General features: G+C 45.6%; 1 protein-coding gene across 1 annotated transcript in view; it reads left to right on the top strand.

The window, feature by feature from the left end:
* STX8 (syntaxin 8) overlaps positions 1–15,145 on the top strand; it is a 253,376-nt gene that overhangs the window by 42,167 nt on the left and 196,064 nt on the right. Inside the window, exon 5 of the mRNA XM_060647291.2 lies at positions 9,924–10,048. Coding sequence (XP_060503274.1) covers positions 9,924–10,048 — 125 coding nt within the window. The remainder of the gene's footprint in view (positions 1–9,923; positions 10,049–15,145) is intronic.

Genomic DNA, 15,145 nt, shown 5'->3' with positions numbered 1-15,145 from the left:
GTTAATTGACGGGATTAAGGGGCAACATAGTAGAGTTGAGACGAAGATGGGCATCCGTGTCTGTGCCAAATGCCTCAGTGCAAATCGTTAACCTCCGTGGGGCGCCCGTCGGGTTCGTCCTCGAAGGGTGCTTGGTCGTGAAGAACAAAGTGGGGGATGTAGGGCCCTTGTTATTGAAACAACAGTGTCAAGAGGGCTCAGTTCTCACAACAGAATCCACCCCCCACCCCCCCACATAATATGTAAGCATATGTTGACTTCTGCTCATTCTGTTTGTAAACATGTGTTCACAGGTGCTTTGTGTAATCGCCGAAGGAGCTACTTGTAAATAAATGGCGGTCATCGCATTACTGAACATTTTGTAGTTGAATTGTAAGCACTAACCAGCAGGTGGCTCTCGGTCACCAGACATTTGGCCAGGCAGCTAATTCGTCTCCCTTGGAATTCTTCTGTTTTATGTGCCACCCTACGTCCCCCCTCTTCTACTCCTCAGGAGCTCTGACAATCGAACACGGAGGGTAAAGGACTGTTCCCCTTTGGTTTTGTTTTCTAGATTTGGGGTTGCTTAGATGACTCTTAGGAAGAGCACCCTAGGGTTTCTGAAATTTGGTTTGGAGGTCAAAATAATGACTTGTGATGACCTTTTCCACCCTGCATGTCTGTTCTTCTACAAACTGTTTCATCAAGTTTTTAACTTGACGTTAAAACTTTTTATTGCTCAGTGTGCCCGTAGCGAGGAAGGAGAAAACGAGACTGGTTTAGGACTAGAAAGATCTTTGACTGCAGTAGATTTTTAAAATGCCATGGCAGGAACCTCCTAGGATGCTAGGTAAGGAAGATACTTTCCTTGTTTGAGGTCTTATTTGTTCTGGACTCATACTCCAGAAAGACCGTTTGCTCAACTTAACAAAAACAATTGTTGTGTATTTGCAGAAGGCACGGTGTGAGGCATTTATTGTCCCCAGAGTATCAGCTCCATGAGGTCAGATATCTCTTTGTGTGTCTTGTTCCCTTCTGAGCCCCAAGATTAGAGCCCGACGCATAGAAAGTGCGCTCAGTGAGTATTTGTAGCAAGGATGGATGGAGAGGGACACGGGATACAGGAAAAGAACAGGACAGTCTCGGACCCAGAGAGATCGGCCATCTAGCAAATATGGCTGATGAAGTAGACATGGTTCATAGCCGTAGATCCTGCAGAAGCAGTTTTACTTTGGGGTTGGTCTTAGGAGCTATGTGCAAGTTTGAGAAAATTCTGGAAGGAAATAAAAACTTTCCCTTTCCCTAGGCTGTGTCACTTCTCCAAGTCCCATTATTCCCCAAACCCCGGCCCCACGTTTGAAAATCTTTGTCCCCTGTATCCAGTCTGTTCACCAACACTTGGGGGGTTTTCCTTTGACTCAGTGTGGGAATTGTCCTGCTCTCCCCGTTCCCTCTTGTCATTTCCCTCACCCGGACTCCGCCACCTTCCGCCTAAATTACACCAGCCTCCTGGCCCACCTCCCTGGCTGCGGCCTCTACTCAGCGTAATCCAGTCTGCATATTGTTGCCAGATTTTGCCTCCCAAGAATTTATGTCAAAGAATCTATTTCTGATTGAAATTTGAGCCCCCAGTCATCTTTATACGCACAGAGAGAAACTACCAAGAAAAGTTCCGAGAAAGGAATTACACTTTTCATCCCGTGGTAGCGTTTTCTCATCTTTTGAGACAAGCCTAATTGCAAAGCCTTGCAGACTGTGCGTTTCACTGACACCCTAGAAATGGGGTCTCTGGGCCTACCTGCCAGCCTCTCTCTGCCCTGTGCATACACAGACACTGATACATACATGTATTTTTAGACAAAACCAACATTTTAGATAGTCACTCTGATGTCTTTCTGAGATGCTAAGAAAAGCTAAGGAAGACTACTTAGAATTCACTGCTTTTCAATTCTGTTTGGTCCATAAGAGTGCCCTCCCCTATGATTTTCCAGCAAGCTTCAGCCCCTTCGACTTGTCAGCAGAAAAACGTGAGTTATCTGTGCACCGCCCCCCCCCCCCCCCCCATAGTATCATCATTTAATCCAAAGCGTCATTTACTTTGGGGGATGGAAATGAAGTATTTTCATATCTTCAGAAGCAACTGTGAAACGTTTTGCTAAAATCTTTATAAGACAGATTCCCAACCTATTTATTAATGTGGTTTTTATCTCAGAAGTTCTAGATAAGTTCCATCTTGAAAGAATATGGGCAAAAATTAACCAATTTATTAAAAAAAAAAATTTCAGTTCTGTCCCAGACTCAGAGATGTCGTATTTAGCACTTGGTTTCATTAACTTTTCGGAGGAGAAACGCTCCCTTGGTGTAATTCTGAAAGCAGGGTTGAGCTGGAAGGTGTCTTCGTGAAAGAATTCTCTTTCAAGTGATATCCTCTCCATCTGCTTGAACAAAATCAAAATCAGTCTTTGCTCTGGAGTCTTGGAGGCCCACAGCAATAGATGAAGTTTTGTTGTGGTTCTCTTTCCTTTTTTTAATCTCTCAAGATAGAGATGTTAAATACTCCTCTCATTTTGTCTCTCTCTGGCCTAAAAAGCTCAGTGGTTTCCTAGTTCTGTTTCATAAACATGTACTGAATGCCTGTTCTCTGGTATATTCCAAAGCCCTGTGTTTTTTTGTTTTGTTTTGGTTTGGTTTGGTTTTTTTTTTTTTTTTTTTTTTTTTGCTACTAGGGATATAAACATGACTGTCATGTGGCCTCTTTCCTCGCAGAGCTCATAATTTAGGAAGGGAGACATATGAGTAAATAGCTAACTACAATCCTGCTTGATAAATGCCACGTTAGAGGTTTTGAACAAAGTGCCATGGGAGCTCCAGTGAGTGATTGATTCAAGGGAAGGGGGGGGTGGGGATGGGGATCAGGAAAGACCAAACAGGAGAAGTGACATTTGAGTTGAGCCTTAGGGGATGAATAGAATTTTGCCAGATGGACAAAGCGGTGGGGGTGGGGACCCTCCAGACTCATACAAAAACATGAGAGTGTGGAAGTTTGTGCCTTTGTCTGAGCAGCGGTGAGCGGTCTGTAGGGCTGAAGGAAGAGTAAGGGTATGGAAGGGGGTGTTGAGAGATGACGTGGCACAGATCCCTGGGGCCATGTTGTCGAGCTGAAACGTCCTCCCTGGCTTCTAGGGAGCCGGGATCGTTTTGAAACAGGGAAACGTCATGGCCAGATCTCTGGTTTAGAAAGAGAGTTCCAGTGGCAAAGCCCAAGGCGATTTGGACGCGGGTGACTGGGAACACGGGGACCAGTCACAAGCCTGAGGCCATGCTCCCAGGAGAGGTGATGAGGGTCAGAGGCAGGCAGTGCCCACGGGGGGTGGGATGGGGGCGCGGACGCCTTGGTAATCGATGAGATGGGGGAGAGAAGGGGCAAAAAACAAACGGGGGAAAGGGCTGCAGGACTGGGCATACGGGGCGGTGGGGTGGGGGCGGTGCTCACTAGATAGCGTGCCCAGGAGAACACGGGTTACGGGGTGAAGGTCATGGATTCAGTTTTGGATACATGGGGTTCGCCGTGGAGGAGTCCCAAACAAAAAGGCGTAAATGCACGTAGAGCGCCTGCAGGAAAGTCGCAGAGGTGGAGGGGGGTCTGGAAGTCTTGAACACAGTGATTTTCCATCAGGACGAGCGTGGAGCGGGCCTCAAAATCCCCTGGATTTTGATAACCTGGGGTCTCGGCTGTGAATGTGCTGTTCCTCCCAGATCCACCCGCGGCTTCTGACCTTGCCCTGCTAGGGAGCGGAGCACGTCCCGCTCCCAGCCCCAGTTAAGAACCCAGCACCACGATGACCCCAGAGAACGCATCCTGTTTCTTTCATACCGGGGCACGCAGAGTGCGGGAGCACCTGCTACTTCCTGTTCTTACAGCGCACAGCCCCAGGGACAGACGGCATGGCCCGGAGAGAGACCACGCAGCAGGGGGAGAAGGACCGGACAGAGTGGCTGACGAGCACTAGTGTGTAAGGGGCAGGTAGAGGACGAGGCACCTGCAGGTTACGGAGAGGCAGCTGCCAGTGGGAGAGAGTGGCCTGGAGGAGGCCAAGGGAGGGTCGCCGGTGACAAAGGAGGCCCAGCACGGGGCAGAGTGGCGGCGGGGCACGTTTGGGCAGCAGGGTCACGGGTGAGGAGAGTTTGTAGGGCGGGAGCAGCAGTGGGACTGCAGTGACGGTCGGGCCACCAAGTTCAGTTGATTTTTTAAGGAAACTTGGCTGTGGACCGGCGGATTTCCAGGATGGGGACAGTTAGTGCAGCCCGAAAATGACAGGATCCTGCAGGAGTGGGGATGAAAGGAGTGAGGACAGAGGCAGATGCATCACGGCTGCCTGCCCTGGAAGGAGTTCTGCGAGACGCGGCCTTCCAGATTCCACCCTCTCCCCTCCCGCCCCCTGCACACGGGCGGCTCACATCCCCTCGGCGTGTTCAGTCTCTCTTCCGGTGCCTTCCGTCCCTCCCTCCCCGTATCGCGGACCCTCACCCACTCTGCAAGGCCTTCTCGAGTCTCCCTACCCTCAGGAAGCCTTCCCCACGACAGTGCAGAGGACAGTCCCGGGGCTCAGAGCACGAAGTGATGGGTCGCACCTTTAGCTCTGCCACTATGCGCGCCCTCCAGAAAGTCACTGGATGTCTCTTTTCCTTGGTCTTCCTGTCAGTAACACCTGCGCTGACCTATACCCAGGCTTGCGTATGACTGGAAGGGGACCGTGGATGTAAAATGCCCCTGAAATCGCAGAGGACAGCACCAGTGTGCAACGTTACCGTTTCCGGGCTATGCTTACTGATCTCCTGCATTCAGGGATGGTTTTGGCTGAATAAGTTAGTTCCCTCAACTTCGTTGTTTTTTTTTTTTTTTTTTTTAATTTTTTTTTTTTTAACGTTTATTTATTTTTGAGACAGGGAGAGACAGAGCATGAACAGGGGAGGGTCAGAGAGAGGGAGACACAGAATCTGAAGCAGGCTCCAGGCTCTGAGCTGTCAGCCCAGAGCCCGACGCGGGGCTCGAACTCACGGACCGCGAGATCGTGACCTGAGCCGAAGTCGGCCGCCCAACCGACTGAGCCACCCAGGCGCCCCTCAACTTCGTTTTTTAAGTCCCTGCCCATTAGGCCAGAACACTGAGGACAGTGTGACAAGCAAGCTAGTTCCTCCCCGGGGGAGCTTATAGTCCAGTGTGGGAGGGCAGAAAATAACCCACTATATCGTATCTGATAGATAGTTGTCTAAGTGCTATAGAGAAAAGTCAGGTAAAATGAGGAGGTGGGCTAAGGATTTACAGGGAAGGGTACTATTTTACATGCAGTAGTCAGGGGAGACTCTCTGAGAAGGTAGCATTTCGGCAGAGTCAAATGAAGTGAGGGGCCAAGGCCACGTCTCGATCTGGAGGACAGCAGGTGCCAAGGGCCCGAGAAGGGAATGTGTTCGTTGTGTTCTAGAAGCAGCAAGGAGGCTAGTGTGGCTTGTAGGTTATAGTAAAGACACTGCATTTTATGTGGAGGATGGTGGAGGGTGGGAACAGAAGCAGGAGACAGGGAGGGATACGGGGCAGAAGCAGTGACCAGACTTTAGACATGTTTTATGTATGTATGTATGTATGTATGTATGTATGTATGTATGTATTTATGTATTTATTTAAAAATATTTTTTTTATATTTATTTTTGAGAGAGAGAGAGCAGAGAAGGGGCAGAGAGAGAGAGAGGGAGACACAGAATCGGAAGCTGGCTCCGAGCTGTCAGTACAGAGCCTGACGCGGGGCTCGAGCTCAAGGACCGCGAGATCATGACCTGAGCTGAAGTCGGACACTTAACTGACTGAGCCACCCCAGGCGCCCCTTAGATACATTTTAAAGGATTCGCTAATGCAGTAGATGCCGTAGGGTGTGAAAGAAAAGAGTCAAAGTGGATGCCGAGGTTTTGGGCCTGAGCCAATGGGTCAGGCGTGGTCTTGAACTGAAATGGGGAAAATCCGTGGCGGGCGGGGTGGGGGAAGGAGAATGGGTGTTTGTGGGCAAGTGTTGTCTTCTTCTGGTTAACAGTGCCTTCCTGTGCGGCTCGTTTCTTTTTTTCAATTTGATTGTAAGTGCTTTGAAGGCAAGAATCCTGTCGGAAACTCTTTCATGTATTCCTTCTGGCCCAGGAGAGTACTGAGTAAAAGTAGGCATTGTTCCAAACGTCAAGTTGAACGTAAAACCTCACAAAAAGGAGGTCAGGTCTTCCACGTACAGTGACACCTGTGATCTTACCTGCTCTTGTTGGTAAAGGCTGTTTCCCGTTGGACTTGGGGTATCAACACAGTATAAACGCCAAGGGGAGAGACAAAGTTCAGACTTGAACTTCCAAACTGAAACTTACCAAACTTCCAGAACTTTGGAATCAGATAACCCGGGAAGGAGGGCATCGGGGAAGAATTTTTACTTCGGTGCACCTTGGCCAATGGCGCTGCAGTTGACGGTTGATTTGTCGGACTGTGTGAGATCAAGGCCAACACCGGTCTTTCAGTGCTCAGCGCTTCATAGGTCAGCCATTCGGCCCCGGGAGATCTTTCCTGTACGTGTGCTGGCTGATCTGAGTTCGATATTAATGTTGAATTGGGCCCATGTCATGCTGTATTCTCTAATACATGCCAAGATATATTATATAAATATAGTTAGAGGCTATAGCTCTAATTCGTTGTTTTTGAGATTGCTACGTCAGTTTGATTACATCTCTTTTATTTTCTCCTTTAGTAATCTTTTTAATCTTTAAAAAAATGTTTATTATTTAAAAAATTTGTTTAAATGTTTATTTTTGAGAGAGAGAGCACGAGCAGAGGAGGGGCAGAGAGAGAGGGAGACAGAGGATATGAAGCAGGCTCCAGGCTCTGAGCTGTCAGCACAGAGCCCAACTTGGGGCTCGAACTTACAGAGCTGTGAGATCATGACCTGAGCCGAAGTCGGACACTTAACCGACCAAGCCACCCAGGTGCCCCTCTCCTTTGATAATTTGTAAAAATGTGCTCTCGGTGTGGCACGGGCCACCAGTGGGACATTCCAGCTTTAACTTCGGAGGAGCCATGTCTCCTATCAAGGCAGGTGCAGTGTACTGATCTGAGTGAGTGGATGCTTGTAGCTGGTGACAGATGCACTGTGAGGTCACTGTGTGTGTGTCTGGCCCGTTGTCCTGGTCGTCAGTACTTGCTTTTCCCCAGGGATCCGCACACGGCATCCCGCATGAATCCTGTTGTGATCCAGAGCTGGTGCTGGTGCACGAATCGGGGAGTGTGCTTTGTAAACTCACTCTTCCTTTCCTTCTCCATTGCTTTCGTTACACCATCTCCAGTTAGGCGAGATGAATGATTACTCCAGGGAATAAATCCAGAAATCTTGACGTCTTAGATACTTGGGGCCAACCAGGTAAACAAAGTAAGGCTTTAAGGGGACACACCTGCTCTTTGAGAAGGTGGAAGCAAGCTGTCCTTGGGCTCGGCATGTTTGTGCCCTTGAGCAGAGAGGCCAGCTCTGTGTTTAAGATCTTAGTCCAAGGCCAGTGGTGGGGGAGGGGGGGAGACAGTGTCTGGATGGCTCAGTCGGTTAAGCATTCAACTTCGGCTCAGGTCATGATTTCACGACTTTGGCTCAGGTCATGATCTCACGGTTCGTGGGTTCAAGCCCCGTGTTGGGCTCTATGCTGGACAGCTTGGAGTCTGAAGCCTGTTTCTGATTCTGCATCTCCTTCTTTCTCTTTGACCCTCGTCCACTCTCCACCCCCCGCTCAAAATAATAAATATACATTAAAAAAAAAAATCTCTTCTTGGGTGCCCAGGTGGCACAGTTGGTTAAGTGTCCAACTCTTGATCTCGGCTCAGGTCATGATCTCATGGTCCGTGAGTTCGAGCCCTGCATCGGGCTCTGTGCTGACAGCTCGGAGCCTGGAGCCTCCTTCAGATTCTACGTCTCTCTCTCTCTCTCTCTCTCTCTCTGCCCCTCCCCCACTCACCTCTGTCTCCGATATAAGTAAACATTTAAAAAAAGATTAAAACTTAGTGCGAGGAATCAAAACTTTTCTTCCGGTTTTGCCTCGGTTCGTTTCCCATAACATACCACCTTCTTCTCTAGGTTTCAGAGTGCTCAACTAAAACTGAAGGAGAGGTAGGCTTTTGGGGGTCCACTCATTTGTTCAGAAATCAGCCTTCCGTGTGCCCTGTGTATGCAGCTCATTGAGTGGTAACATGACACTTGTTACCACGTGTTGAGTGACTGTTATCTTCTAAGAACAGCGTTATACACTTTCCGCACATTTCACACTTGGTCTCCCCCCAACCCCCCCCCCCCCACACCAGAATGGAAGCTGCACCCATAACAAGAATTTCTGCTTGTTAAGAGCAGAGATTTTGGTCTGTTTTTCCTATATTCTATTTTTCCTTCATTCCCATGAGCAAGAACAATGCCTATGCCATAGTTGGGTACAGAATAAGTGTTTGGTAAGTGGATTTTAAAAAATTTTTGTAATGTTTATTTATTTTTGAGAGGAGAGACAGAGAAAGAGCACGAGCAGGGGAGAGGCAGAGAGAGAGAGAGGGAGACACAGAATCGGAAGCAGGCTCCGGGTTCCGAGCTGTCAGTACAGAGCCCGACGCGGGCCATGAACCCATGAACTGTGAGATCATGAGCTGAGCCGAAGTCGGACGCTTAACCGACTGAGCCACCCAGGCGCCCCAAACGGATTGTTTTATATACTCCCCAACAGGCCTCTGAGGTGGAAATTGCTGTCTGTATCTGCTGGTAGGTGGTGAAGCTGAGATCTGATTATCTGGTACTCGCTCTGTGCTGGAGAGCAGCCTGCTGTCCGGTCAAGGGTGCAACTTCCGGTTCCTGCCTTGTACCTAGTAGGCAGGAGGCTTACCCACATCAAAGGTTATGGGGTAGCAGTGATTTCCAGGCAAGAGGAGAAACGTGAGAAGTGACGGAGAAGCCAGTGGCCGCACGCGCGTCGTCCGGGGTTACGATCGCACGCGGCAGGTCCTCGCTGCCCGTTAACCACCATCGCGACTGCTAGTTCGGTTATATCACCGTCGTCGTGACCATCAGTTTTCATAAATCCCAGGAACCCAACTCCCAGATGAATGACTGTTCACGTCTGGGTTGAAATGGTCACAGGTGGTTCCACGAACAGCACCGTCCTCGTGGCTTGGACAGAATGTGGGGACAGGGAAGGCGAGGCTTGGGATGAAAATCCTACAAACATGGGGACCGAGGCTGAGAATGCGGGTTCCCTGTTCCCGGATGGCAGGGTGACCGATATGCCTGGTTTGGCAGGGGCGCGTGGGCTTTCTAGGGTGAGTAAAGATTAAGATCGATAATTCAGGATTTGTTCTGTTGTGAGTGCTATCATACGTTCGTGAGCTTGGATTTGAAACCCTGTGTGTGTTTCTATCTGTGAGCAACTGCATCCCCTTGCATAAGAATCCTGTGGCCCTGTTTTAATGTCATCATCTGTGGTGGTGGCAACATTTGCACCTTCTTGAGAAATAGCATCTGTGCCTTTGGTGTCATGTAGCCTGGGAGACAAACTTTGTCTAATCAAAAGGCCACTTCTATGTGGCCTTGTGTTTTGGAAATTTAAGACCCTCGTTTACGATTATTGACTCAAACGTGTGTTGGAAGATTGGTAAGGGTCTTATGTGCTGCTTTGGTCTCCTTAACGGGCTCTAATTCTCCGGGGGACCAGGCCTGTGCCTTAATTCGTCCTCAGACCTCGTCCAGCACTGAACACAGTTGCTGGCATTGAACTAAGGATGCAGTAAATTGTGGTCGAATTGCATTTTCAAAGCACGTGAGGCTCACGTCTGCGCTTGTGGGAGTAATCTGCAGCAAAGCTGTGTTTTTTGAGTTATGTAACGCATTTGATCTCGTTCCTAGGTCCAGCCTGATGACTGGAGGGGCTAAGCGAGGAGTACCCAACCCTTGGCTCTTCGAGGAGCCAGAGGAGACCAGAGGCCTGGGTTTTGATGAAATCCGGCAACAGCAGCAGAAAATTATCCAAGGTACTGGACACCCCAAGAGCGTGGGCTCGGAAACCTGGTCAGAATTTTACCCCTGCCTTGAATGTTCCTTACAGCCATTGACGATCACAGGGGAATTAATGCTGGTCTTTTAAAGCTCTTGGCAATTTTGTGCCTCAGGACACCCAAGGAACAGACAGATGGCGTCATCCATCAAGGTAGCCCAGGGAAATAATGATTCTCCACTGGGAGAGAGCGTGCACAGAGCTCTGAATCTGATAAAACCGGGTGAATCAGAGACATGTGCCCACCTCCCTTTACTCTGTGATGGGACTCGTTCTCCAAACACAACACTCCCATCTTCTTTTTGCTTTTCTTTTCTTTTTTTTCTTTTCTTTTCTCTTCTTGTCTTCTCCTTTCTTTCTTTCTTTCTTTCTTTCTTTCTTTCTTTCTTTCTTTCTTTCTTTCTTTCTTTCTTTCTATTTGAGACAGAGAGAGAGAGAATCTCAGGTGCAGAGCCTATGCAGGACTGGACCCCATGATCCTGGGATCATGACTTGAGCTGAAGTCAAGAGTCGGATGCTCAACCGACCGAGCCGCCCAGGCACCCTTCCCATCTTTTTCTTACACAAAATGAGTGCATCTGGCTTCTTGTCTTCAAGTTCATCTCGCCCAGTGGCTTTTAAGCCTAATTATTTTTTTACGTTCTTCTATTTTTTTTTTTTTTAATTTCAGAAGTAATGCATGATCGTTGTAGAAATTTCAAACAAGCCTGGGATGTATAAAATGGAAAGCTTTCTTTATTGCTTCTCCAATCTCAAAACTGTAAACAGATGAGCATATATTTCCTCAGGCTTACTTGGTATAAGCACACACATATTTTTACGTAAGTGAGATCATGATAGGGGTAATGGCATAGCTCTGACGCTCTTATTTAATGTGTGCAGTAGACCTTTTCCATGTTCCTGTTTTTGTACATGGTTTTTCTGTATTACAGATATGCTATTCTTTCTAATTCCTTTTAAGAACAGTTTTATCGAGGTATACGTGACCTGTCCCAGGTAGCACCTATTGAAAATGTATGATTCAGCAAATTTTGACACACATATGACATCTTTTATCACATTTCTCCCCAAGTATTTCATGTTTTCCATCTTATTAATGGTATTTTAACATTTCTATTTCTGATTGTTGCTAGTGTATAAAAGTACAACCGATTACCTATATCGATCTTGGATCAGTCAACTTTGCCCAACTCACTAATTTGTTAAAAAGCTCTCTCGTAGAGCGTGTGGGATTTTCTATACTAATGGTCATGTCTGAATCAAGAAATTTGACTTCTTTCTTTTCAAAGACTTTGTTTTTTTTAGAGCAGTTTCAGGGACGTAACAGAAATGAGATGAAGGTACAGAGAGTTTCCATGTAACCCCTGCCCCCAGCCATGCAGTCTTCCCCCACATCGACACCCCCACCCCCCGCTAGAGTGGTGCGTTTGTTACAATTAAGCTACACTGACACACCGTCATTGCCCAAAGTTCATGGTTTATCTTAGGGTTCACGCTCGGTTTTTTGCATTCGGTGGGTTGGGACAAGGCTATGGTGACATGTATTCATCATTAGATTATTTATACAGTATTTACACTTCCCTAAAAATCCTCTGTGCTGTACTTACTGATCCCCCCTCCCTCCTCAACCCTTAGCAACCTCCAATCTTTTTACTTTCTCCATATTTTGCCTTTTCCAGAATATCATATATTTGGAATCATACAGTATGTAGACTTTTCGGACTGGCTCCTTCATTTAGTAATATGCATTTAAGTTTCCTCTATGCCTTTTCATGGCTTGATAGCTATTTCTTCTTAGTGCTAAATAATATTCCACCGCTAATGGACTCTAGTGGATACACAGCATTGAAATACAGGTGGGCAATGTTAAGCGGAGAGAAAGAACCAAAAAGAAATCGTAGAGATCAAAAACACTGTAACAGAAATGAAGAAATGCCTTTGATGGGTTTTTAGTAGACTGCCCATGGCCGAGGAAGGAATCTCTGAGCTTGAGAATATCTCAACAGAAACCCTCCTAAAGTGAAAAGCAAAGAGAACAAACACTGAAGAAAGAAAAAGATGAAAATATCCAAGGACTATGGGAGGACTATAAAAGGTATAACACAGTTTTGATGGGAATACCAGAAGGAGAAGAAAGTGAAAAGGGAGCAGAAAAATATTTGAAACATCACTGAGAATTTTTCCAAAATTAAGGTCAGGCCCCAAACGACAGATCTAGGAAGCTCAGAGAGTGCCAACTAGGACAAATACCAAAAAAAACTACCCATAGTCAGTCCCTTTCCAAACTACAGAAAGTCAGAGATAAAGGAAAAATTCTAAAAGAAAACAGGAGAAAAAAATACCTCACCCATAGAGGAACAAAGGTAAAAATTGCATCTGCTTCATCTACAGAGACAATGCAGGCACGAAGAAAGTGGGGTGAAATTTTTATTTTATTTTATTTTACATTTATTTTTGAGAGACAAAGAGAGCCAGAGCACAAATTGGGGAGGAGCAGAGAGAGAGAAGGAGACACAGAATCCAAAGCAGGTTCCAGGCTCTGAGACATCAGCACAGAGCCCAACGTGGGGCTCAAACTCACGAGCTGTGAGATCGTGACCTAAGCCGAAGTCGGACACTCAACCGACTGAGCCACCCAGGTGCCCCGTGGGGTGAAGTATTTAAAATGTTGCGAGAAAAAACCCACAACCTAGAATTTTGTACCTTGTGAAATTATCCTTCAAAACTGAAGGAAAAATCATGACTTCCTTAAACAAACAAAAGTGGAGGGGATTTGTTGCCAGTAGACCTGCCTTACAAGAAATGATTTAAAGTTTCTTTAAAGGGAAGGAAAATGATACAGATCTGAAACTTGGGTCTACATAACGAAAAGAAGAACACTGAAGAAGGAATAAGTGAATTCTTTAAAAAAAAAAAAAAATCATTGCCTACCCACGGGCCATGTAGGTTTTCTCCTATGTAATCTTGGAGTTTTCTAGTTTTGTGTTTTACATTTAAATCTGTGATCCATTCTAATTTGTGTTGAAAAGTGTAAGGTCTGTGTATAGATTCACTTTTCTTTTGCGTGTGAATGTCCAGTTATTCCAGCACTGTTTGCTGAAAAGACTATCCTCGTGCCATTGTATTACCTTTACTGCTTTGTCAAAGGTCATTGACTATGTGGGTCCATTTCTGGGCTGTCTGTGCTGTTCCATTGATCTATTTGTGTATTCTTTCACCCAAACCACAGTATCTTGATTATTATGGCTTTAGAGTAAATCTCGTGGTCGGGTAGTGTCAGTTTTCTTGTTTTGTTCTTCTCCTTCTTCTCCTTTTGAGTCTTTTGCCTTACCATATGCATTTTAGAGTCAGTTTGTCAATACCCACAAAATAACCTGCTGGGATTTTGATTGAAATTGCATTGGACCTATAATATTGAGGGAAACTGACATCTTGACAATAATATTGAGTCTTTCTGTCCACATCCATGGAATGTGTCTCCTTTGGTTCTTTTTTGATTCCATTCATCAGTTTTGTAGCTTTCCTCATATAGATCTTGTCCATATTTGGTTAGATTGTACCTAAGTACTTCATTTTGAGGGATGCTAATGTAAATGGTATCGTGTTTTTAATTTCAAATTCCACCTCTTTGTTGCTGGTTTATAGTAAAGTAAATGGCTTTCGTATATTAACCTTGTATCCTGCAACCTTGCCATAGTTGCTTATTAGTTCCAAGAGATTTTCATCAGTTCTTTTGGATCTTCTGCATGCATGATCATACCATCTGCAAACAAAGTTTTATTTCTTTCTTTCCAACCTGTACATATTTTCATGTGTTGTCTTGTCTCATCTGATGCATTAGCTAGAACTTATAGCATAGTGTTGAAAAGCAGTGGTTGCCGGGGGAGGGGGGGGTGCGGACATCCTTGCCTTGTACCTGATATTAGTGGGAAAGCTTCAGGTTTCACACCATCAAGTGTGATGTTAGCTCTGGGGATTTTGTAGGTATTCTATATCAAGTTGAGGAAATTCTCCTCTATTCCTGGTTTACTGAGAGTTTTTTATCATTAGTGAATGTTGGATTTTGTGAAGTACTGTTTCCGCATCTAGTGATATGATCATGTGATTTTTCTTTTTTAGCCTGTGGATATAATGGATTACATTAATTGATTTTTAAATTTTTTTAATGTTTATTTTTTTTTGAGAGAGAGAGAGAGGTGGGGGGTTGGGGCAGAGAAAGAGGGAGACACAGAATCTGAAGCAGCTCTAGGCTCTGAGCTGTCAGCACAGAGCCTGACGGGGGGCTCGAACTCATAAACCATGAAATCATGACCTAAGCTGAAGTCGGATGCTCAACTGACTTAGTCACCCAGGCACCCCACATTAATTGATTTTTAAATGTTGAACCAGGCATGCATACCTAGGATAAATCTGATTGTGGTGTATTATACATTCTTGGATTTGATTTGCTAATATTTTTTTGAGGATTTTTATATCTGTGCACATGAGTGATACTGGTCTGTGTTTTTCTTTTCTTGTAATGTCTTTGTCTAGGACAAATGGTGGCCTCAGAAAATGAGTTAGGAAGTATTCTCTCTGCTTCTGTCCCCTGAAAGAGATTGTAGAGAATTGGTATAATTTCTTCCTTAAATGTTTAGTAGAATTCACCAGTGAACCCATCGGGCCTAGTGTTTTCTGTTTGGGGAGGTTATTGTTAATTCAGTTTCTTTAATAGATATAGGCCCATTCAGATCATCTGTTCCTTCTTGTGTGAATTTTGTCAGCTGTGTCTGGCAAGGAATTGGGCCATTTTATCTAGGTTATCCAGTTTGTGGCATAGAGTTGTTCATAATATTCCTTTATTATCCTTTTAATGTGCATGAGATCTGTAGTGATGTCTGCTTTTTTCATTTCTGATATTAGTCATTTGTGTTCTCTTTTAGTTACAGGCTTATTGATTTTATTGATCTTTCAGCAAACCAGCTTTGGTTTCAGTGGTTTTTCTGTTACTTCCTATTTAAATTTCATTGATTTCTCTTCCTTTATTGTTTCTTTTCTTCTGCCTACTTGGGATTTAATTTGTTCTTCTTTTTCT

Source organism: Panthera onca, chromosome E1 (genome assembly GCF_046562875.1).
Source record: "Panthera onca isolate mPanOnc1 chromosome E1, mPanOnc1 haplotype 2, whole genome shotgun sequence".
Classification (NCBI taxonomy): Eukaryota; Metazoa; Chordata; class Mammalia; order Carnivora; family Felidae; genus Panthera; species Panthera onca.
This window is presented reverse-complemented; position numbering and strand designations above follow the sequence as displayed.